The sequence below is a fragment of the Leptopilina heterotoma genome, unplaced genomic scaffold (genome assembly GCF_015476425.1).
Source record: "Leptopilina heterotoma isolate Lh14 unplaced genomic scaffold, ASM1547642v1 Lhet_212, whole genome shotgun sequence".
NCBI classification, from domain to species: Eukaryota; Metazoa; Arthropoda; class Insecta; order Hymenoptera; family Figitidae; genus Leptopilina; species Leptopilina heterotoma.
Genome location: NW_025110930.1, coordinates 682,649 through 709,248, shown reverse-complemented (window position 1 = coordinate 709,248; position 26,600 = coordinate 682,649). Strand labels below are relative to the sequence as shown.

At 29.7% G+C, this 26,600-nt stretch overlaps 2 protein-coding genes across 4 annotated transcripts in view; one reads left to right on the top strand and one right to left on the bottom strand.

Moving 5' to 3' along the window:
- The window catches only part of LOC122501645 (probable nuclear hormone receptor HR3), a 67,786-nt gene extending 51,557 nt beyond the window's left edge, over nucleotides 1-16,229 (bottom strand). Inside the window, exons 1-2 of one of the 3 annotated variants that reach the window (XM_043611260.1) lie at nucleotides 8,173-8,470; nucleotides 6,289-7,165 (exon numbers count right to left, since the gene is read on the bottom strand). In XM_043611260.1, coding sequence (XP_043467195.1) covers nucleotides 6,289-6,451 — 163 coding nt within the window. In that variant the 5' untranslated portion in view covers nucleotides 6,452-7,165; nucleotides 8,173-8,470. Of the gene's footprint in view, nucleotides 1-6,288; nucleotides 7,166-8,172; nucleotides 8,471-15,579 lie in introns of those variants that run through there. The other 2 variants (XM_043611269.1, XM_043611267.1) reach the window with 2 other exon arrangements.
- A 3,992-nt stretch (nucleotides 16,230-20,221) lies between these two features.
- On the top strand, nucleotides 20,222-24,726 carry LOC122501644 (histidine decarboxylase). Its single transcript, XM_043611259.1, has 14 exons — nucleotides 20,222-20,606; nucleotides 20,670-20,956; nucleotides 21,026-21,280; nucleotides 21,344-21,487; nucleotides 22,266-22,332; nucleotides 22,403-22,565; nucleotides 22,802-22,872; nucleotides 22,939-22,958; nucleotides 23,073-23,171; nucleotides 23,250-23,470; nucleotides 23,550-23,641; nucleotides 23,760-23,930; nucleotides 24,058-24,134; nucleotides 24,554-24,726. The coding sequence occupies exons 1-14, from the start codon at nucleotides 20,579-20,581 to the stop codon at nucleotides 24,641-24,643; spliced, it is 1,785 nt and encodes a 594-aa protein (XP_043467194.1). The 5' UTR covers nucleotides 20,222-20,578; the 3' UTR covers nucleotides 24,644-24,726.
- The last annotated feature ends 1,874 nt before the right edge of the window (nucleotides 24,727-26,600 follow it).

Below are 26,600 nucleotides of genomic sequence, written 5' to 3'. Positions count from 1 at the left end.
CGAGTCACCTCGCTAACAGTTCTTTCGAGTTTATTGTACCGTTTGAAATGTTGCCCATGTGGAATACGAAAATTCATTTATACTACACACTTTGGGTTCAAGTCTTCCATTTGTTTGTGGGAAAATATAATTACGACACATTATATAGTTTTTCTCCTCCTTCTCTTTGAGTAAACATTGTTAAAATTGTTTGTGAGAAACAAATGACAACAGTCAAATTATAATTTACGTAAATTCAAAGAAAATATCGCTTTTTAGAAACTATTTTACTCTACTACTACTTCTACTTCAGTTTAATTATTTGAAATATTGATAAAGTTGGTAATATATGGAATACGCGATCATGTGTGAATTCAAAAATTAGTTTGCAATATTAAAGTTATTATTAGATGGAGAAAAGTTTTTTAAAAATATTTTGAGTAGACTTTTTAATGAAAAGAACCAATAACACTGTAGCACCTGAACTCCTAACTGCATGAGGCAGAGCATACGTTCTAGATGAGAGAGAGTATATTTAGTTGAGCTGGACTTATGCCAAACTCATCAACGAAAATGAAATCTAGGTCTGAGACCTCTTCCTAAACTGCATGAATCTTTCATTTGGTACCTGCATTACTTCTATAATATTTTATCCTTTCACACTATGTCGATCTACTATCACACACTGCACGCATTTTTCAATGCCTTTTAGAGTTTTACTTATAAGCAAAAATATGGAAGAAAAATTGTGGATTCAATCTGAATAAGTGCAACGAAAAGGAGCCCAATTTTTTCTTACTACATACCACCCAAAAATGTTCATCATTATTTAAAAAAAAATATCAAGTGAATTCCTCGTGGAATTCTATATATCGACAAGATAATTGATTTTTTATCATTTCGTCACTATAGAGAGTAAAATTACTTTAGTCTTTCTGTACAGACTTTAAAGTGACTATCTAGCTGGAAAAAGCATCTATCTTAATCTATACACTTGCATTTACGCAACAAGTTTTTCTATTATAAATGTAACGCACATCAGTTACACTGTATTTACTTTTTAATATTATACATGCGTATTTGTATATGGAAAAATATTTTCTATTCTCGAACATATATAGCTTTTTTCTTTTCTCTTCTTCTTTTTCTGATACTTGAATACATTTAAAAACTCTTTGTAATATAAAGTTTATTGCATGTAGGAATAACTTACACTTAGAGTAACTGAATGGTTCGCGGATTTGTACTATAAGCGTAATGAAACAATGCAATTTCGTGGATATACAAGTGTTTGTATTATACACTAACCGTTATCTGCGAGAGAGCGTTTCCTTTCTTAAGAAAGAAAAGACAAAGCCTTTGAATTTTACTGTTGCTTATTCGTTTCATTCATTTAAGTCTTACACCTCCGAGTTTTTCCTTCGCTTACATGATCTGATCGAAATCATTCTTCTTAGCTTGTAAAAGGTACTTTTCAACTTGAATATGTAATAAAAAATGACGAAATTTAAAGTGAGCCATTAACAAACATTGTATGCGTAAACGACAAAACAAAGGAATAATTAATAAAGAGACATTCACATTATGATAATATTGCAAATAGTCTAAAAGTCAATGAATTGGAATTTCGAAAAATTCCTAACTTTTCAGTTATTAATGAAACTATTAAAAGAAAGGGAAAAAATTTGTCCATCAATCATCGCGCATTAGTGAAATGGATTTTTTTTTGAAAAGATCGCAAAAGGGATAAGCAGCGTGACTCGTTGGCAAAATAAAGTTAAAAATGTTACGTCGAGGCAGTTGATTTTCACAAATTGCGTAAGCCCACGCAGTCTGACACCAAAGCAAAAAATGGCCGTCTTTCGTACCGGAAACGAAACGGTCTTTAAGAGCCGAGCCGCGGGCATAGAAAGTGACTAGCATGACAGATAAACTCTTTCGCAGAGTTTATGCTGCAGGCGATGCTTCAGGGTTATCAGTATTATGTAACTAATACCCCAAATATGAAAAAGAAAGCAGTGTGAATTGATAAGAAAGGAACAATTTCAATAGTAGGAATAGTTTGAGAAATTGCTCTTCTTTTTGTTCAAGTAAATTCAGTCAAAGAATGTTTCTGCAATTCTCATTTGTTTAAATCGCCCTAAACTGTTTTTAAATTTCTTCTTCAGAAAGCAGTCTTGTCTGGCTTAAAAGTGATGCATCTTAATTTAACACTTCCTTTCTGTCTTAAAATAAGACTTTCTCTCTACTGTGTAGAGCTTATAGAAATTTAGTCTCTTGTATATATTTGCAAAATATGTTTAACTATAATAAAAAAACTTTAGTATTTGCGTCAAAATCCCCAAGTCGAAAAAAGATAAGAATTTTTTAGAGATTAATTCTACAATTAATTGCACATTTTGTATTTGAATACTTATGTGTTGTCTACACTGAAAAAAATGTATTTGATTCAAATAACCGATTACTTTACAGAAAAAATAAAGGCTGAAACTGTTTACATCTTAAAAACCAAAACAATTGAAAGGGAGACAATTTTTAAATTGCAATAACACAGGCACACAAAAAAATGAAAAAGTCAAAACCCAGAGGTCACACCCCCCTATCCCCATGTTTTTGGGGTCGCTGAAACCGAATATGACCATGAAAATTTTTTTTCATCGGCCATTTTCCCGCTACCACCCCCTTACACCTGCTCCCGGGGGTTGGAATTTCAGTTTTAAAAAAAGTAGAGTAGGGTGTCTATTCCTATGTTTTTTGGGTCGCTAAAACCAAAAAAGACTACCAAAAACAAATTCTTCCCTCCCTTAACCCCCTAAAACCCCCTTAACACCCGCAGGGTGGGGGATCGAAATTCGATATTTTACGAAAAGTCGATTACGGTGTCTAAACCTACGTTTTTTGGGTCGCTGAAACCAAAAAAGACTACCAAAATCAAATCCTTTCCACCCTCGACCCCCTACAACCCCTGCAATAATTTTTTTCAAATAAAACGAACCGATTTTTGGGAAATTGAAAATTAAATATTAGTTATTAAAAATTATTGCAGGGGGTTGTACGGGGTTGAGGGTGGAAAGGATTTGATTTTGGTAGTCTTTTTTGGTTTCATCGACCCAAAAAACGTAGGTTTAGACACCGTAATCGTTTTTTCGTGAAAAGTCGAATTTCGACCCCTCACTCTGGGGTTATTAAGGGGGTTGTAGGGGGTTAAGGAAGGGAAGAATTTGTTTTTGGTAGTCTTTTTTGGTTTTAGCTACCCAAAAAACATAAGAATAGACACCCTACTCCATTTTTTTTTAAACTGAAATTCCAACCCCCGGGAGCAGGTGTAAGGGGGTGGTAGCGGGAAAATGGCCGATGAAAAAAAATTTTCATGGTCATATTCGGTTTCAGCGACCCCAAAAACATGGGGATAGGGGGGTGTGACCTCTGGGTTTTGACTTTTTTATTTTTTTGTGTGCCTGTGTAATTTTAGTATTTGAAGCAAATATCATTTAATTAACATAAATAAAAATTATTTGATACAAATAAATATTGATATGATAACTATAATTAGTCGTTTATTTGAATAAAATACATTTTTGTTATAACACAAACCTATTATGACATAAAGAATTGGATTGTCCTAACCATGCCCTTTCTTCCGTGACAGCAAAAGTGTAAGGTTGCGTTAATAATAATTCACTTATTCTTACCTTACTTAGATTCAACTTGGTAAATTTTTGAAAGCAAACTCGTTTGTATAAGGAACATCAACTTACCTGAAACAAAACAATAAATAAAAAACATTAGACACCAAATATTTTATTTTTATTAATTTTTGAATTAAATAATGCTTAATTTAACCTTGTAAAACGAAAGTCTTATTTTAAAACAATAGAAAAATTTTAATTGACATAAGATGCAACATTTTGAAAATAAGCCTTTGTTGAATTTACGCAATGGATTTAACATTATGACTAGCAATGCTGAATTTCAGACTCATTTTAAAGTAAGACTTTGTTTTCATTCTGAACTGTCAAAGTCAAATTTTGAAAAAGCATTAAACTTTTATTTCTTATAATCAAATAGTGTTTAAATTTTCAAAAACAATGTTCCTAAATCTGAAAAAAAGTATATCATGCTATTTCAGATTTTGAGAGTAAACCAAAAAAAGGAACCTTCAAGAAAAAGAAAAGTGTCAAATGTATCATTTGACCACGTGTTCATAAATGATATTATTTAGGTATAAAAATTCTACAAATGAAAAGTAATTTTTCCCTTCTCTTTTAATTTATACTAAAAAAATGTTCAGTAACAAAAATTATCAAAAAATTCATATATTACTCAAGTTCTTTCATTTCAACTCTCTGCAGACAAATGTTTTATTTTATTAATCTTTTTATTATAATAATAAATTGTCTTAGGTGACAGACAAAACGTAATAAATATTATTTAAAATAGAACTTTTTAATTATTTTATTATTTATTTTGTATAATAAAAATCAATATTTGTTAAATGAAAGCAGTGGAATTTAGAGTGGAATCAAAAAGTCGATAAAATAGACTTTACCGATGCCATGGATAAATAAGGATTCTTCTTGTACCCACAAGGTAAATTATTTGTCAGTGATAGTTTGTGCGACATCTGTTTATGGCTTGAAGAACTACTAATAACAGTTGGTCTTTGAACCAAGACAACCAAGAGCACGAGAAATGTAAGCAGTACCTACATTTTTAAATATTCTTAAACACAATTTTTAATAATGTACTTTCACACATAATTTACATGCAAATATCCCATATCTAAATGTTTGGTACATGGTTATATTTACCGCAATTATTAACAAAATTATAAATGCACATATCTAATGACAATCTACAATTTGAATTTGTAAAAAATAATCCATTATTTATAAAAAATTATTAATTAACTAAAGAAATGAAAAAAGAGACAAAAAAAACATTTGAGGATCATAACGGTATCTAATTGTATATATTAACAATAGGATTGAATAACAGCTATATACACACACACGTATATGATTCCCGCATGTTGTATTAACAACAAAAGAAAAATAACTCCTTTTTTTCTCGAAGCAGTGGACGTGTATCAGGCACATGCAAATGATTCTTAAGTCATCTTTGTAAATAAAGAAGTGAAGAGGAACTTTTTTGAATGAAAAAGGACGGAAATTGAAATAAGCAGGCATACGAAAAAGAGCGCAAAACAGGATATATTCTCACGGGACATATGCTTTCACAGAGATTCATTCTTAACACAAAAAAAATCGCGTGCAAGCATGAAATCAACCATAACTTAGAATGCGAATATTAAACATTTATTTAAAAAAACGAATGTCAAAAAAAACCTTTTTTTATTATATAGAAATATCAAATTTCTACTATTTATAAAAATTCAATTTTCTTATTTAAAAAATAAAAATTTACAACTTTTTAAATTTTATTCATACAAATAATGTGACCTAATTAAAAAAAGTGCAGAATTAAAGAAATAGGTCGATATTAGAGTAATTTCATTAAAGTTCGTCGTTAAAGCACGAAAACTATGTTTGTGAACGAAAACAGTTGTCGAGCCTCCATGAACATTCACTGTTCTCCGGTACCGCTAACTGTGGTCCGTTATTTGACCGAGAGCCCTTCCTACGACTTCGAAGTGAAAAAAGCATTTCTATAAACCTCCCTTTTACTGTTGAAAACAATTTTGCTCACTTAGAGAATTTTATGACTAGGAATTCATTATTAAAATTGCATTTTTAATACAAATAGGAAAAAATTATATTGGTCCTATTTAGCGTTCAAAATTAACAATATAGTGAAAGTATAACAAACATAATATATTATGTATGCTGTATATGATGAAACTAATGATTACATTATTTTTTCCATCATTTTATGTAATAAAAAATAAACTTCTAATATGAGTTTATGACACTATGGTATAATTATACTTTTTACTATTACTAATACTAATTAAAATGTAATATATCTAATAATATAAAAATCAGGTGTATTTTTAAAACAAGTGCGAAACGAAGCAAATAATGAAATAAAATATACATGCTTTACAATAATAATTTAAAGATTATTACAAAACTGAAAACACTGAGAAAAAATTATTTGTTGGTTCGAAAAACAATTATTTGTCTATTATTAAATAAAAATTAATTGATTCAAGTAAGTATTTATTTGATAATAGACAAGTAATCAGTTATTTGAATGAAATAAATGTTTTTCGGTGCATTTACATAGACTTTAATTAAAAAATGAAATAAATAAAAATAATCGAATATCTCGAGTGTATCTTGATACCTGTTCCTGTGATTGGCGGAGAAGTAAGTTGAGAACTGCTAATATCTGGAGGCTGCTGTGTTGTTTGCGTTTGTTGCTGAGTTTGAGGTGGTTGCTGTTGTTGTGGTTGCTGGGGACTATTCGCAGCAACAACAGTGCCCGGGCTTCCTGCACTTTCTGCCATCGTTTCGTTTAACAATATTCAACTTTTTTTTTAATTCACTAACACCACGGAAAACATTTTTCTTCACATTAATATCCTATTTGTTTTTCTGCACGTTTTGTCATCAGGTTAAATTACTCCAACGTTCATTTCACTTCCAAAGCACAACAATATTGCTGATGCTTTTTCATTTCCACATTATTTCAACAATTAATAATATTTTCTACTTTAGAAAGGAAGAAGACTTTTTTCTATTATTATAGGTGTGCATATGTTTTCAGTCAGTAGATTTGACGTTCACTGTAGATTTGACGTTTAATGTAAGTATAATTAGAGATATTAAGTACTTTTCTTATTAAGTACTTTATTTATAGAATTTTTTCTAGAATCACTATTTTCATTATTTTTCTATTACAATATGTTGCTACGATTAGTACTGTAGTTTATATTAGGAATTGAACTAATTAATTTGCTAATTCTCTATAAAATGTTACTTTTAAAGAGTCCTCGTACCGTTAATATATACAGATTTTATGAATATATCTCGTACTATTTACGTCGTGTAACATATTGTTGATTTTTGTAAAAAGACTGCTAGGCGACATGAACGTTAAAGCCATGCTGTAAGTGGCTGCAGTCAGTCTTTTTCTTTTTGCACTTCTTTGCATGGCATTTCTACTGTTCTTATTGTATGATTTTTTACACTGAGCTCCTCGCCGGACTATTGGTTGATATCTATAATGAAAAAAGATCACATAACTCAACCTCTGTTTTGTTTGGTTCGCAAGAAGGAAGTTGCTTCTCGAAATTAACGACTAATATTGGTCGCTAATAGGAATTGATAAAATCGTGCGCTTATTTATATGGATCAGAGTGATAAATTTACGTATATTCTAGCGCGCATGTTGCAACTGAGTACTCGACCTTAGCTGTGCACGAACGCCTGAAGCAGTAGGGTGTAAGGCTGAGTGGGTCAGTGGGGCTAGTCTATCGTGACACTGAATGCAGCTAAAGTCAGTACCCCTATGAAAAGTTTTCCAAACAAACTTTCAGAATATGATGATTGGCTCTCCCTAATTAGATTTCAGATTTTTAGGGTTGTCGGATCTTTGTAGAAAAATTACAATGCCCAATATAAGGCATACAATAATTTCAACTATAACTGAAAGCTACTAGCAATTAATGTTGCTAATATTCTCTGGAACTGCATCAAAATAACATTGTCCTGTAAGTCTAAGTAAGCATTGTAAAATTAACAAGAAGCCGTAAATTCGAAAATTGAAAATATAGAAATTAGGTGCATATTCTTAGCAAGAATAACCATCTTAAAGGTACAAGGTATGAAGTAACATTGACTTTAACAAGGTAACCTGTGCTGATGTGTTTTAAGTGATAAGTTTGATTTTATAGAAAATTACCGTTCACTGTCGAGGAGGGTGAAGCTCTCTTATGCGTTTCGCGCACACTTGCGCCACTTTCATGGAGCAAGGTCATTTCTTGAGATAATTTACAAGAATATGGAACATTATTCAGCCGCTAAGTAAAAACAAGTAGTAAACTGAATCCAGTAGGAGAAATGCTACTACGAATTGTGGAAAGAAGAACCTCTGTTTACCAATCGATTATTAGTCCAGTGAAAAGAAGGATATACAATGCTTTGAATTCTTCCCCTCAAACTAAACTAGGTCCTGCACTAGGTCGAAGCAACTTCCATTCTTTTAAGAAAAGTTATTTATTCTCACCATTTTGTCATCCAGTTAACAAATAAAGTTGAACTTTGCTGGTTCGGGCGAACACGATAACTCCGACGTCTAGTCGATCACTCGATGCTTAACGAAAGCTCGCGAATGGAATTTCGGTTTAGAAAAGATAACTTTCATTGATCACAACTTTTGAGAGTACCTCTTAACGTTCATTTAACGTCCGTCAAGTGATGGCTTTGACTTATTTCTACAGATAAACGTAGATTTTAAGGAACTGACGTTTAATTCTGGTGATGCACTTATGGGAAGCATTGGTTGACTTGGGGCAAGCGCCATCAGATGGCAGCGCGAAAAAGCTCACGTTGTGCCACCCCAAGCCAGGCCGCATTACACTCGGCACCACCCTCGCCATGCTTTATCGAACCTTCCACTTCTCTAACCCTCCCTATTATTTTGCCCACTCTTACTAACGATTCTTTTCACTCCTAATACCATTATTTTATTTTTATTTTATTTTATAAACAGACTGCAATGTCGAATTCTTTAGAGTTTTCTTTCTTTATCCTCAATGACCGGGGGGTTTATTCATTGCAGTTGAAGACACAAATTTTAGCAAACAAGATGCAGTTGATTTGTCAAATTTTATTAATGTGCACAAAGAATGAACAACTTAAAAAATTGTAATTTTTCTCTTCTCTCCTCAAATTTGAACTTTAATTTCCTTGTCTATAGTAGTATGTTAGAATGACTCAAAAGGAAAAAGGAATAAAATATCCATCAACGTCTTTAAATATTTGAGGTAACATTTTCTGTTATTAAAATTTTCCAGGTTACGAGGGTGTGTCAAGAATTCGAAACTAAAAATTAGTATATTTTGGATTTCTGATGTGAGCTTTTCCTGGGAAAACTGCAATGGAAACGTCAATGCCGTGACGTCATAAAGTGTATAGGTATCATGCAGTGTAATCGGGCCTTCGGTTCTAGCACAGGCGCACATCCAGCACTTGTTCGATCCGTATAGCAACCAGGCTCACTATTTACCCTCGTAGAAGCTACTGCAATGCCAGAGGTACGATTTGGAAGACGAACTTTTGATAAATCAGTGCCATTGACTGATTGTGAGCTTTCAACATCTTCGGCTGATTGCATATGTGAGGTTAATAATGAGATGCAAGAATGATACCTTCTTATACACTTTTCTCGCAAAGAAACAATACAATTTTTTTCCGAAAACAAAGAATAAATTTTGATATTGACAATTAGTCTATTAAATAAATTTCAGAGGTAGAAAAATAGTGGTAATCTCCAAGATAGTCATGCAGCAGTGTTTACAAAAATAAAGTTTAAAACTAAAAAACATTTATTCAAAGAAAATAGGTACATTAGTCCAGCAGAGTGGACATAATTATAAAAATAAATTTTCCATATTATTATGCGTTTTTTGAATTTGAACAATTTAATGTCAATATAGCACAATTTGAAGGAAACCAAGTGCTTTTGTAGATGTGGTTATTGCATGTGCATCAATGCTAATAGTATAGGATGAGTCTCTCAATAACGGTGGTTAAGACGAGTGTTCCTCTAACGGGAAATTCTCGTAGACAATTTCTGAGACTTTCTCCTCGACGGATTATCGTCTTGTCGGCGATATATCCGTTGGTAAAGCGATTCACCGGCGCAACTCCTACTTGTGCAACAGAGGCGATTCGCCGCTCGCAGAAAATTGCCGCGCTCTTTTCGCAAAACCGGTACAGTTATAACTGTACAGTTCATAGCGACGCGAGAAACGTGCACGAGATATCTTAGCCCCATCTCTTTCCGTTAAGTCAAACTGAAATCAGGTAATTCTTATTTATACAGCGGCTTTCGATAATGCGTAGGAGTTGGAAGAGTTTTCATCAATATTATACCCGTGCAAATAAGTTGCTCATGCTGTATCATCACAAAACAAAAATTTCTAATTAAATATGAGAAACTGATTTGTAAATAAAAAAGAAAAAAGAAAAAAATTAAAATTAAAAATTAGATTGAATGAAGAAAGTTGGAGAAAATATTTAGGTATTAAAAAAAAGCGGGGGTCAAAGATGCCCATATTCAAAGGTCGACAAAGCGGATAGCGGTTAGGTAGCCTACAGTAGAATAGTCGTCTCGGGTTGGCGAATGTACCGCAACTCTAGGTTGGATATTTTATTTCTTCGCTTTTTGTTACGTTATCTCGATACAACTAGCTCATTGTCAATTGTTCTAAATAGGTGTATTCTGCATTTGCTGCGACAACAATAATGACTTTGCGTACGCAAGCATCTTCATAAACTGACTGACTCCTCATTCAAGTTGAGATTCATGTTCAATGCACTGGCATGGCGTGTACGAACGCGTCGTAGCGGTACTTGTGTACATGCTTTTTAGCAGAGACGCATGTCCGGGTTCAGGGGCATTTAAGCAAACGGCACGTTTGCGCATAATATATACTATTGTATAGGTATAGGTTACGATAAGACTATAATACCCTTTATGTTTATTATTCCCAAATACTTGTCAAAATTTACAACTTTAATGGATAATTCTTTCAGTCCACATCTATAAATTACATTCAACTATACTCCAATTATAATACATATACATAAACAAATAAAATTATCTTTTTTAAATTTAATCTATTAAAGTGCGTCGAAAAAATATTATTCAAAAAACAATAAAATACAGACTTGCAATAAATATTGCCAATAATTGAGAAACTATTCTAATGAGAAATTTTGTAAATCTAATTCAAATATAACATTATATTTCACATTGAACATTAATATATATATATATATATATATATATACACAAACTTTCCTATGAAGATCAACGAACTCTTGTGTGATGATCTCAGTTTAAACTCTCTTACACAAACACAGCTTATAACAAATTCAGCTGAAATGACAGTTTCTTGTTAAACAATTTTTCATGACACTCAAGTTTTTATGCTACAAATAAATTTTATTAAACGCTTAAGAATTCACGGGTATAAGTGTGCACGAGTTTAATATATATATTTAGATACTGTACTAAAAATAAATTTAATTCAATATCCAAATCAGGAAATAAAATAAAAATATTGTTTTAAAAATTATTTCAAACTATGAAACTGTACTTATATGTAGACTAGACATTATCTAATCGTTACAAAATAAAATTTGAAAGTTTTGACAAGCTATAGCCCCCGCTATAGCCTAAACTCGAAGCATCGCTTTCGTCATAGCCGGTCCACGGAGATCTTCCACCATTTCCTGCTCAATCCCATAACGGTACAATTTCAGAATACCGCCTTGAGCATCAGTCTCGGTATCAGTTATTAACGCAGAAAGAAAATGTTTAGAAACAAGTTCAAAAACTTTTTTATAGTGGAAAAAATAGTCTCATTACAGTGGATAAAGTCATTTAAACCTTATGAAAATTTGAAAAACGAAATTTAAAAAAGTTGTTTGTCAGCCTTTCTCTTACTTGAAAATTACTGTGCACAAGCAGTAATTGCTTAAAGTGTTCACAATGAGATTATTGCAATCAGGCTGAGTGTATATGTCCATTTAGGCCATTTAGGGGTTGCTCAGGACGCACTTTTGGCTCTCACAGATCCGATCACACAGATCAGTGGTCGAATCACGTTGCAAGTAAAGGTAGCCTGGAATTGGTTACTGGCAAGGTGGTTTGACCAGGTAGACACTGCTTTCCACGTGGTGTTGGGGTCATTGTCCCCAATGAGCCCCTTTGTGCCGCGCTGTTTCATAATGATAGCCTACGATCATCCGTACTCGGTAAAGATCGACGTAGGATCGACTAATTTAATGTGTTTACTTACTTTACTAAAATGCAAAATTACTAATTCAAGAGAATGTATTAGCGACTCGAAATCACCACTTTATTGACTATTTCACATTAAAATTCCACACAGTTGATAAGTCTTGCTAAAATTTATAATTTGTCTTATGAAATAAGATATGTTTCATGTGTACTTTGGAACACGTTCCGGTTCTGGAGACCGTGACTTTGAACTGCATAGTTATCTAATTTTTTATATTACATTTATTTCCCTCTTTCTTCAAATAAATCTAGATTATAACATTTATATTATGTATTATAGAAATTATGCATTCATTTTTTTCAACAGATCTACAGTGTTAAAAACTGAAAAATATTCAACCAAAAATAAAAATTGGATGTGCACAAACTTTTGCAGAAGTAATTAAAATAGTTAAAATTCCACTGATTCAAATAAAACCCATAAGAAAATTATTTCTTTTTATAGAAGTCAAGGGAAACATAAAAAAACCCTTAATTTAAATTTAACTTCGAAGACTGAAGAGGAATTCATCCATAAAAAAAAGTCGAATCATTTTTAAGTTTAGGAAAGTGAGAATGGACAATCTGAACGTGTACCTGAGTTCGTCGACCCTTATGAGCAAACCAATACCAACGGCTCGAGTAACAATGAATAGGAATGTCCGTAACTGATACATCTTCAAATTTAAAACCTTCCATTGGATTTTTTATAGCTTCGTCTTGTATAGTCTATTGTGCACCTCTGACTTTAAGTTTGAAAGCTTTTTAAGAGAAGTTAAAATTCTCAAAAGTCGTCGAGGTCGAAGTAATCTTATTATAAGTACATTCATATTTGTAATTAATAACAAACATAAACATTAATTCAACTTTGGACAATTTATAAATTTTATTGTTATCTCGTTTTTCTAGAGTAAAAAATATTAAAATTTTAATTATTAATTTTTTCATAGCGGGTAATTTAAAGAACTGAAATTAAAGGACATGATTTACATCATGTTCGAATTAAGAAATCAAAGAAACATTGCTTTTGAATAAAGCAAACTAGAAAAATTTCTGCACGGAAACGACTAAATAATGTATAAAAAATTCAGTTGGATATAATCCTATTTTAAAATTGAATGAGACTTATGAGAGAGTTCATTGGACGCTTCCAAGTTTGTCGCTGTCATAATAATCTATTTGACTCATAGTGTTTCTTTCGCGCTATCATTGACCTTGAGCATTGACTAAGTCTCTCTTAATTATTAAATTTATAAAATTACACATAAGAAAGTATCGTCAGCACTTATCAGGCATTTCCGCAAGCTTTCGCAAAAAGATATATTTTGCTATTCTTTGATATTTAATACTAGCCTATGCGAATGCATTTAATTTTCAAAATTAATGTTCCTGTATTTAAAAAATATAATAAAATATTTAAATCCGACTTCCTGAATTGTTATTTTATAATAACAATGCTTGTATAAGCAGATATAAAATTATTTTCGACGTTTGCGAGTTTTCAAGTAATAAAGGTGAATGGTGATGTAGCGTGAGATTGGTTGGATCATTCCTTCAAATTCACATAAAAATTTTCTAAACATTATTCAGTGTCAAAGAAATCAGACTATCAAATAATAAATATGTATACAAAATAATTGATTTTTCGAGAATCAATTAAAAGATTTGTCTAAGAGGGTAAGTTTTCAAAAAAATTCAAGTCCGGGTAAAAAAGAATATTGGAAGAGTGTGAGAAGTGAAATATCAAATACTTCGCCTTAAGCAAATAAACACATGTACAAATAAATGAAGAAATGAGAAGAGAAGTCGTATACAAGGTAGCATGAAATTTCGGCATAAGGATGCCTTTCATGTTCGGTCGGGTCCTTGATACCGGAAATATTCATAAGAATGGGTTACCGTTATTTTAAAGCCTCAGACCAACTAAAAAATCAAGTTAGAGCTTAAATTTATAATTTTTCGAATTACATAAATTTCTTCAACATTCTTTTAAAAATCCAATAAGATTTATGTAGTTCGAAAAAGAATTAACATATGGTTTATTAAAACTTTGTAAAAAATGTAAAAATAGATTTTTATTATTACAGTTAGAGCACTGAATCAATATAGGTTCTTTTGAGATTCCGTACATGTAATGCTCCGTTCATGTGACTCACGTGTTTCCCTTATCTAACAATAAAGAACGTTGTAGTTCTTTAGAGTGTTGTAGTTGAGAAAAAGTGGTCCCTATCCCACCAAGACAATCATAATTAAAAAATCTAACTTGACAGTTGTGTTTAGGATAGTGGTGTGCTTGTGCCATGCCATAAAAGCAAAGCCGTAGATGCGTGCGTGTCAGGTTGAATATATGCTCAGGTAGGTGTTTGCATGTATTTACGTGCGGGTTCGTTGACCTTACTTTTGTTCGTAACCGAACAGCCGAACTTGTCAGTATGAGCCACGAAACCGGCAAAGCCCAAACCCACTCGGTTGGGCAATCGAACCAAGGTCTTTGCCACCTGCCACGTCAAACACCTTTCTTTATCGCTAAATGAACAATTCGTGCAGGGGACTTAGGACTGCTTTTAATTATTGAACAATAATTTTCTATACTCTGTATATACATATTTATATGTACATCATCATTTTTATTTCTTTAATTATAAAACAATTTACTACCATATCAGTAATTGTACATATTAATGTTTTGGTCTGGAAATATCACTAATTAACAAATAATTATTTTCTATTAATAAATGTTGTGGTCTAGGTCGAGTATATTCTCTATTCAGGAAATATGCTTTTGTGTTGTGTTATCTTAATGGTAGAAAAAGTCATTCAATCCTTATAGTTTTGCAGTCCGCAGGATATTAAAGATGTTTTACTAGTGTCCTAGGAATAGGTGCGATAATTTGCCATTCTTTGACATTTTTAAGGAAAACAGTATGAAAAAACTGCAACTGTATAAAATTAGCAGAAAAATATTGACTATACTATTTATTTCCTGTATTATTTAATAGCAAAAGATCTTGTACTTGTTATTTCATAATGTCTGATGGCAACTCTCTTTATATACATTTATTGTTGATGTAAAAGAACTGTGCAATGACGTAAGTTAAAAATTATTGATTCATGGTGATTTAAAAAAGAACATGTTACAACTGTATAAATAAAGAAAAGTTAGGTTATAGAATGAAGAATTTACTGATTACAGATCGATCTAGCTGCATGTGCAACGAACGAACGAACGCTCACAACGGTGCGGCACGTATGCACGTGTGCGCCGAGCCGTCAGTGTGCCATTGACCCTAGAAACCCCGCCATAGTACTGTTACTTTGTATATTTACTCTGTAATATTTCCTAAATTTCTTTCATGTTACTCATTGACGTCCGGGAATTAAGATTTTTAAACCTAAATATATTTTATTCAAATTATTTAAAAATGACAATTTTATACATTTTTTGTATTTACCTAAAAAATGGTTTTAAATAGTTTATGTAAATTTTAAAATCCAAAGCGATGAATTTTAAAGAAAAGCAAAAGATTCAATCACCTTTAATGCTTATATGGAAGGAGGAAAAATATCAGATTTGACAGTTACCCTCTTATTTAATTGTAAAAATCTGTGTATGGTACTTGCCTCTTATCGTACTAGGCATGTTGTCCGCAATAGCATATCCTAGTATCCAAAAATTCCTGTCGACACTGCACTAGGTTTCTTTCACCTTTTATAAACCAAGTTCAAAAACTTCACGATTTGTTGTTGTTGTTGTTGTTGTCACAATATTGTTAGTGCACAAGATTTTTAATGTTTCGCAGCACGTGTCAAATCAACCATTTCCACCGCTTTTTGCAACAATAAATCATGTTCCTGTAATTTGATTGCTGACCCATAACCACTTGTGGTCTTGTTCAATTAAAGGTTTAATAAATAATGCACATTTAAAGATTTAAAATAAGGAAAATTAAAAACCAACTTTCGGACGGATAAAAAAATCACAGCTTTCCCGTAAACCAATATATTATTTAAAGAAACAACTTTTCTTTATTATTGGATGAATAAACACTGGTTTCAATAAATCCCTTATCACTAGAATTATTTAACAACACCACCGAGAACCGATATTAGAACGTTTTCGAAACCACTGTTATTGTTTGAAAATGACAAATCAGTAAGGAAAAAATCACTAAATCGAAATTGTTTTTGAGCGGGTAGTTTAGGATTTCGGAATCTCGGTAACGATGGTGGTAGTGGTGGTCGGTGAGTGACTCTCTACCTACGCTGAGAGATCCACAGGTGCTCGTTCTTCTGAATCCCTTATCCCCTCCATCCCCTCAACCCCCACCTTTATCCTTCAAATGCCGTGTAACACTAAGCGGCGGTCACCCTCTTCTTTTTATCACCCCCATTTCTTCTTTACACTTGTCCGTATAAAGCCTTTAATTATTTATTATTGTTTTTCCGCAAAGAAAAGTATTGTAAAAAAATCTTCAATTCAGAGAGGAATTTTTCATTTTTCATGTCAGGAATTTAAGTCTGATTTTTTGTCCTTATCCTCTACTTGGTCCACTGACAGAAATTTTTAGTTAACTATTTAGTTAGTAAAAAAGTCGCTGACTATTTTTATTGTTACTCTTACTATTTAGTTAGTTACTCTAATTTTGTTAGTAACGTAATTAATCAAATAGGAAGAATTATAGAAAAGTATTTAAATCAACTAATAAAAGATAACTAAGTTTACTAATAAAGTTTATACAATGAAACCTGACGGAATGTAACTCGATTTTTAAAATTTTATTGCAGTAAACAATCCTTAAAACATTGTTTTATAATTTAAATTTATAATATTTTGAAACTAAGTGAAAATAATTTTTGTTGGAAATTTTTGAATAAGAAAAAATTTTAAAAATACTATTGCATTCCGACAGGTTTGACTGTAACTCCAATCAATAAATTAGCAGCAGCATAGTTTACTAATTTAGAATAATCTTGGAAAAAATTTTTTCCTTAGTTTTATTGTTCTTTAAGGAAGCATTTATTATTATATTATAGAAACAACATTATAATAAATAATACAATCTTTACACTGAAAGAAGTAAAGATTGACTACGGTTACAATTGAGGGTTCGGATCGAAGAACCGATTACAATTTTTTAAGCTAAAATTCATCGTCAAATAAATAAAAATTTAAAAAGTTTTAAATCATAGTTTTTGGAGAATAATTTTTCGTAATCTTAAAATACAAAACGTTTACAAGAAATTGAAATTTTAAATTCTTTTTTAATTTAGGAGGGGAGGATTTCGAGTCTTAAAAATTATAACCGGTTCTTCGATCGGAACCCTCATTCTCAGGATAATTTTTAGTTAGTAAAATAAGCTGCTGATAATTTATTTATTTAGGTTACAATTTCTATTAGATTATTTAACTATTTGTCTAATTGCAATTACTTTACTAACCAAATGTCTTTTTGCTATGATTCCCTAAATTTTAATTAGTTAAACTAATTTTTTCATTTTTTTTATAAGATAAATTTTACGAATTCAAATCAGTAAGCATTTTTACTCATATAATTTTTAAAAAAGAGATCAGAAATCGCTAAAATCATTAATCCATATTGTAGTAACGGGAGCAAAATAATTTTTTTCAAAAATTAATTGGTTATTTCAAAAGATTTAGTTGGAGACTTTTGACGATTCTTTCCCTAATATTGGTCTACTATTAAAAATTTTAAATTCAATTCTTTGGCATTGATTTTTATGTTCGCAATCTGGGGCCCGATATTTGCATTAATGTGGCGACAATATTACTTCAATCTCACGCCAATGACGCTTCTTTCCACTTGGTTGATACCAATCGATATAAATATATGTTAATTAACATTAAATTTTAACATTTCAGTTCAAGACTTCTCAGTTTATTGTACGTTGAAATGTAAAAGAAATTTCCAATACACTCTATTGTAAATAAATCAATATTCATCCCTGACAGATTTAAATTTCCTTAATAGTATAGGTGTTTTCATAAAAAGAGAAGAAAGAATATTTTGTTATTTAGAATTTTACATACATATACCTTATATAATAATATACATACCTTATATCATAATATTTATTAGGTATTCTAAATGTCATTGAAGTAAATTGATAATTATTGTGCGATAAACTTATAATTACTGTGAAACTGGACTACTTTAAAAGTGAAAAGTGCGTTCTTTTTTCCACTCATTCGAAAGCATCAAACTGATACCAAAAGTAAAGAATTTAAAATTTCTTTCATAAATTTAATACTTCTCAGTGAATTGCGTGTATATTTTAATTAAAAGAAGAGTCAAATATACTTGTAAAAACAAGTAGGTTTATAAATATTAAATATTATAAATAAAAAAGTTGTAATTTGTCTGTATAATTATTAGTAATTACACTTCAATATTGCAAAATTAGACTATTCAATAAATATGCCTATAATTTTAAAATATACATTAATTAATAATTATATTTTAAAAATTTATTTATAGTATACATAATTTAAAACTAATAAATTTACTAATATGTTAAAAAAACTTGAATAATTTTTTAAATTTCATGACATGAAAAGTATATTATTTTTTATATTTATAAGGCTAAGATTTTAAGTTTTTAAAAATAAAATTTACAGTTATTAAGTAAATAAAACTTTTTTATAACTTCATATTTTATAAAGAATAACAAAACTTTTGATGCAACCTTCTGCATTTGAAATAAAATCATAGCATACTTTGTCGTATACTATTTTACCTACCGTAGGTTGTATGGAATAATAATTATTCATTAACTTTAATTTTAAATAATTTTTACAAATTCATTAAATTTACAATAATTTTGTTTGTTTAAAAATATTAATTAAAATTAATTTTTGAAAAAATTTGAAAATTTTATTTTATTCTATTAAGCGTTGGTAAAACAGTTATCATGATTATCTGTAATTTTCTCTCTTCAAACTCGTCTTCTCCTTGCTCGTATTTTATCATTATAAAATAATACGAAAGTAAAAATAATGAAAAACAATGTTTTTTTAATTATTATTTTTACAATAATTCTTAATTAGTGATAATGATGTTTACAAGTTTCGATTTGTAGCTAATATAGATTATAGACTTATGATGAAACACAATCAACATTTTTTTTATAAGAATTAAGATTTTCAAAAATTTCAAATTCAAACCTTTTTAAAATTAAACAACTTATCAAAAATTGATTATAAAATTCTTCATTAAATTAATTACTTTTAATAATTTTTGAAAAATTTCTTTGAAAATTTCCAAATCCTTTTGTTTACAATTTAATTTTACGAAATTTTGTCGATTATTCGAAAATTCTTCAATCAAATATATATTAGAAAATAAAAACTTCAAATAACTTAAAAAAAATTCAATTAAACTTTTTCAAAAAAATTAGTGACTGACTTTTTGCTTTTGAACTAGTAAATTTTACTGTTAAATTAGTAGAAATGACTATCTATTAGTAAAATATTCTAATTGAAAATCAAAAAGTCAGTCACTAATTCAAATTAGAAAAAATTTTTACTAATTCATATTTAAACCAATTTTTATTAGAAAATTCTACGAGAATTTAATTATTTAAATACAAAAATAAATAATTTATTGAAGAATTGAATGTTTTTTAAAATTGAATTCTCATAAAGAATTTTATCAACAAATTTTTAAATAGGTATAATTAAAATTCTTTTGAAGTAATTTCAATAAAATTTTAAAAAATAATTTCACTTTTCGAGAATTTAGATTAAAATTGTATTAAAAATACTTGAATCTCTGTAAGAAATTCTATTAATAAAATTTGTTATTAATAAAATTGAATTGAGAAAAGTTTTTGAAAATAATTGAAATTTTGCCAAGAATTTTATTAAAATTTTTGAAAATAATGTAATTCTTTTAATAAATTTAATTAAAAATGTATTGACAATAATACTTAAATTCTGATAAATAAATTATAGGAAGGCTTTTTAAAATAATTGAATTTCTTTGATGAATTTTAATAAAAAAATTTTTATCAATTAGTACAAACTCCAGATTAATTTTAGAAATGATTTGTGTGGTTAATACTGAAAATTGACGCATTGTATATAGTAAAATCATTAAATTTGCCAATGTAATAGTGTAAAAATGTAATTTTTATTTTCATATGTCACACTTGAAAACAGACCTTACTGACACATTGTAAAATGTTACTGATTGTCATTCACAGTAGTCGCATTATAACTTCTTATACTAAGTATTATTTTTTTCGCGTTGAAATTGTTAAATTTGGCATATAATTGTATTTATTTCTATTATTCTAGGCCGCACCAAGCCAATAAGCTTGTGAATCCATTTAAATTTTAATCCTATTATTTGCTAGGTCAACTCATAATGGAGAAGGCGACATTAGATCTTTGAAAGAATCGAAACAGAGAAGACTTTTAGTTGAAATTTTCACCTGACTTTTAATAAATAAAGTTGACCCATGCGTATAAAACGGTGTGATCGAAATTTCGAAATTTGGGTTCTGTGACGTAGGTTGAAATTCTTTTTAGAAAGTTTGCATTGGAAAAAGGTAACAAAACCTAGTTGAAAATTAAAAGTAAAATCTATTGTTTTGGAATATGAATTTTGAGGAGTATCGAAAGCATGGTAAGTTGCAAGTTATTCTTTTCACGTATTTTGTCCACTTTTTCTCATTTTCCAAATTTCCAGGGAAGGAGATGGTCGATTACATCGCCGACTACCTTGAGAATATTCGATCGCGGAGAGTTTTTCCAATGGTATCACCCGGATATCTGAGGACTATGCTGCCAACCTCTGCACCCCTGGAAGGCGAATCGTGGGAAAACATATTTGGCGATGTGGAAAAATGCATTATGCCTGGGGTCACACATTGGCAGAGTCCACACATGCATGCCTATTTTCCAGCTTTGAATTCACCGGCTAGTTTATTAGGAGATATGCTGGCTGATGCTATTAATTGTTTGGGATTCACATGGGTAAATTTGTATTCTTGTTGCGATAGAATTCATGAAAATATTGTTTCTGTATTAAAAAATGTGATTTAGGCTTCGAGTCCCGTGTGCACGGAATTAGAAACCATTGTGATGAATTGGTTGGGTAAGATGATCAATCTTCCTGAGGATTTTCTCCAACATCCGGAAAGTTCTGGAGGGGGTGTTATTCAAACAACGGCAAGTGAGGCAACATTGGTTTGTCTCTTGGCAGCTCGAACAAAGATCATTAAAGAAATCCAACAAGGTGAACCTCATCTTTCACCAGCGGAAATTAATTCGAAACTTGTGGCTTATTGTTCGGACCAGGTCTGTATAGTTGTGTTTGATTTGTCAATATTTACTTTCAATAAAACATTTCCTTTTCTTCAGGCTCACTCCAGTGTTGAAAAAGCTGGACTCATAGGCTTAGTACGCATGAAGTATATTGACAGTGATGAAAAACTTAGTATGAGAGGACAGGATCTTATGGAGGCGTTGAATAAAGATCGAGAAGAAGGGCTTCTCCCTTTCTTTGTGAGTGATTTCTTATTTTTCTTAATTAGCTCCCGAGTCGAAATTTAGACCCTACTTAGCCTCTGAAAATGTAGGGCCTATTCAGGTTTAGCAGTCGTAAAGTAGGGTCTGATTTCAATACAATTTTTAAAAACTAGACCCTACTTTGACTCCCAAAACAGGCTGAAATTTGCCAATCTTCCATTTGGAGCAGCAAAGGAGGGTCTACTTCTAAGAAACCTATACCGTACTTTTAAACCTCGTAGACCCTACTTTCATACTCCTAGACCCTACAATTAGAAAAAGAAAAATTTGAAGATTTGCCCAGATTCAATTGAAGCACTAGGGATGAGTAAAAGTGGAATTTTATGTGTTTTATAGCGTCTATATACACGAAGTGTATATAGACGCTATAAAACACATCAGTATTTATGAATTTGGAGTACTTTTTGCATTTGCAGTGTTTCAAGTAATGCATTAAAAAATAATTCAAAATTTTCTTTTAGAATGTAGGGTCTAGGAGTATGAAAGTAGGGTCTACGAGGTTTAAAAGTACGGTATAGGTTTCTTAGAAGTAGACCCTCCTTTGCTTCTCCAAATGGAAGATTGGCAAATTTCCGCCTATTTTGGGAGTCAAAGTAGGGTCTAATTGTATTAGAATTAGACCCTACTTTACTACTCCTAACACTCAATAGCCCCTGAAAATTCAGGCTGAAAGTAGGGCTTAAATTTCGACTCGGGAACTGACTAAATAAAGCAAGTGAACATTAATGAACGTATGCAAAAATTATTGTTAAAGGTATGTGCCACACTGGGTACAACGGGAGCATGTTCCTTTGATAATCTTGAAGAAATTGGTCCAGTTTGTAAGTAGAAAAGAATTTGAGAAATGTATGTTATTTATTTGATACATTTAATCAGCATTTACTTTTTCAGGTAAAAATAATGGAGTGTGGTTACATATTGATGCAGCATACGCTGGTAGTGCTTTTGTGTGTCCCGAGTTTAGAATTTGGTTGAAAGGAGTAGAATATGCAGACTCGTTTGCATTTAATCCGAGTAAATGGTTGATGGTACACTTTGACTGTACAGCCATGTGGTAATTATAGTACAACTCAATTCACAAATAAAAATAATTTAAATATTTCAAAATGTTTACCAACTGGATGGATGGTTTGAAAGTCATGAGTTTCAAATTGTTCTCTTTGCTTAAACATTTTTCTTTATATTTTCTAACTTTTTGTAATAAACTATGGTGAATAAGGTACAGTATATGTTTAATTAAATTAAATATCTCCCACTAACTGAAATTTAAAAATGTTCATTTCTCTATAGGGTAAAGAGTAGTCAAGCTCTTCACAGGACATTTAATGTTGATCCTCTATATTTAAAGCATGAAAATTCAGGTAACTTACAAGAAATAAAATTTTAATGAAGCTTATTAAAATATCATTAATCAACTATTTTTGCAGGTCTTGCCATCGACTACATGGTATGTAAATGAAAACTAGTTATAAAAATATAGTTAATAATAAATAAAATTTGAGTTTAATTTAAACTATTCAGTTGCATATATTTTATATTTAGTACTATTGAATTATTTTAGCATTGGCAAATACCACTGTCAAAAAGATTTAGAGCTTTAAAGCTTTGGTTTGTAATTCGAAATTACGGAATCAATGGATTACAGAAGCACATACGAGAGGTACAATATTATGTATTTTGAATATTTAAATATCAATGACTGTAGGCACCAAACTTTATAATTTTATATTTTTTACAGGGAGTTAGATTGGCGCAAATTTTTGAAGGTTTAGTGATGATTGATTCTCGATTTGAAATTCCTGCTGAAAGGCATTTAGGAATGGTCATTTTTCGACTTTGTGGTGAAAATATTTGGACCGAGCGTTTGCTTAGAAAGATAAATTCAAAGGGTCATATTCATTGCGTACCAGCTGCTCTTCATGGCAAATATGTTATAAGATTTACCGTAACATCTGCAAAGTGAGTTTATTGACACTCTTGACATTTAAATTAAAATATGTACTTTTACTAATTTGAAATAATTTAATTTCTCTTATAGCACAACTAATGAAGATATTTATAGAGATTGGGAGGAAATTAAAAGCAACGCAGATGAAGTATTAAATGAAGTCTCTAAAACCCCTCTAAATGGTGAGCTTAACTGTACTCTACAATTATTATTATTAATGTACATTTAATAATTTACATCATCTAATTTGAAAAGAAAATCTACTAAACATTAAATATTTCGTTGAAAAACATGTTTTAGAATCACTTGAAAGGAATGAAGATTTTGGTTCTAGTCTCTTATTAGCAAATTCACCAATGTTTCCAAAAATTGTAGACGGCAGTTTTGCTGCAATATTCAATGAATCAGATATTTTTAATGATTGCAGTACAAATTTTGGAAAAATAAAATTTGAGGATTATGAAAATGATGGTACAAAAAAGTATTTTAATTAAATAAGTAAAGTAAAATTGACTCGTTCAAAGAATTTGTTTGCTTCACGAGAAATTTAATTTATAATACAAGAAAAATATATTAAACTAATATCTTCGATTTTCAGCAATGCGTCGACGAATTCGTGGAATGTTAATGTCTGCTAAACGATTTTCACTCGATTCACGAATGGATCTTGTTCATGTAAGATTTCTTGCATCACTGAAAAAAATATATATTTATGATACTGACATAAATATAGCCAATTCTCACATATTATATTGGTGGATATGGAACTGACATACAGTATTGCTATTTCAGCCATACGGAGTGTAGAACAGCCATATGTATGTGAGATACAGTTATATGTATGTGGAGAACACCAATACTGTATTTTGAGAACAGCAATATAGTATTGCTGTTTCAGCTATACATCCTAACCATACTTGTATGTCAAAATTGACATTATCATTTTTTTTTCACACTTCCACTTAATTTATCAACCATTTTGAAAATGTTTAAAAACAAAGATTTTTCAATGATGCCCGCTATTTTATAAAATTAGATTTTAACTTAATTTAAAATAATTGCACAGCAATAATTAAGAAAATACTTTTATTTAGGGATACACATCCTTTTTTAAACCCAGTACAAATCTTGCTTTGATGAAAGAAGATGAAGACAGCAGTAGTGATAAAAAAATTACTTATTAATAAATTTTATTTTATTTAAAGTCAAAAATTGTAACTAAACGTTAAATAAATTGTTATAAATTATAAAAGAATAAAAAGAGTATTAAAATTGGACAACAGAATATGCATGATTTTTATAATTTTTTAAATATAAATAATTATATTATATTTTCTAAATGAAATTAATACATACCTATACGTATTCATAATATTATGGACAAAATAATAAATTTTATATATATATATAAATTTATTTTATTCAAGATCATGATATCATGACAGTTCTATTCCTCGATTTCACATTTTTAGTGTTTCGCATAATAATAATGCAATTTACAATATTCTCATACCACAATCTTACATTCACGCAACTTAACAGTAACTTTTTAAACTATGATGATTCTTAGATTTTTAAATTTAGGTTGATCAAGATTCTTATATGTGAGAATTATTATATATTGTACACTTTTCAAAAAACGAACTTGAATTATTATACAAACTTAGTATATAATCAAATTGTTACCTGTTCACTGATTAATAACTAAAACATAATTTCAAATCATATTATGCACTTATAAGTGCATATTTTATTTATGTCTTTAAAAAATTTTGACATGTTAAATATATCAAAATGAACTGGATTATGAGCACTTCTTAAACATAATATATAAATTTCTTTTCAATATTATTAACAATTTATATATATATATATTGTATATTATAAAAGAGCAATTTATGTTAAAACATTTGATATAGTTTAACGCTAATAGATAAAAGTCATTTACAACAATTAGACATTTATACCATTGTAATATTCAATAGATTTTTATTTTATCCTACGTTTTGATCGGTGTATTTATAAGTTGATAAAACACTGCTGAGAAACTTAATGTGCGAATAAATGATGTAACGTATAGTGCGTGAGACGCATGCTTATTCCCGAAATCTTTTTTGACCAAATAGTTATTTGATATAAAACTACTTAACTTAAAATTCACATAATATTATAAACATTATTTGACATAAATTTCATTGCACACAAAAACCATTTAACATAAATATCATTTGTCATAGAATTCATTAAACAGAAATATTATGTTACATAAAACTCAGATAACTTAATTCCCATTTGACATAAAAATTATGTAACATAAATTTCTATTGACATAAAAATCATTTAACATAAATTTCTTTTAACATAAAACTCATTTAACGTAAATTTTATTTGTTATAAAATTCATTTGACATCAATATCATTTGGCATAAATGTCATTTAACGTAATTCTCATTTGACATAAATATCATTAGACATAAAATTAGCTTGATGTAAATTTCATTTGACATGAATATCATTTAACATAATTATTATTTAACGTAAAATGAAATTTATATAAATTTCATTTAGCATAAATGCCATTTAACATAATTCTCATTTGACATAAAATTTACTTGACATAAATTTCATTTGGTATAAATCCCATTTAACATAATTTTCATTTGAGATAAAGTTCATTTGACATAAAAGACATTTAACACAATTCTCATTTGTCATAAAAGTCATTCAACAAAATTCTAATTTGACATAAAAATCATTTTACGTTAAATAATAATTATGTCAAATGATATTCACGTCAAATGAAATTTATGTCAAGCTAATTTTATGTCTAATGATATTTATATCAAATGAGAATTACGTTAAATGACATTTATGACAAATGAGAATTGATGTCAAATGAATTTTATAACAAATAAAATTTACGTTAAATGAGTTTTATGTCAAAAGAAATTTATGTTAAATGATTTTTATGTCAATAGAAATTTATGTTACATAATTTTTATGTCAAATGGGAATTAAGTTATCTGAGTTTTAGGTAACATAATATTTCTGTTTAATGAATTCTATGACAAATGATATTTATGTTAAATGGTTTTTGTGTGCAATGAAATTTATGTCAAATAATGTTTATAATATTATGTG

Coding starts and splice junctions, on each gene's coding strand:
- LOC122501644 (XM_043611259.1), top strand. CDS start 20,579: ATGAATTTTGAGGAGTATCGAAAGCATG. Junction 20,957..21,025: donor ATTGTTTGGGATTCACATGG/GTAAATTTGTAT, acceptor AATGTGATTTAG/GCTTCGAGTCCCGTGTGCAC. Junction 23,931..24,057: donor TGAGGATTATGAAAATGATG/GTACAAAAAAGT, acceptor TTCGATTTTCAG/CAATGCGTCGACGAATTCGT.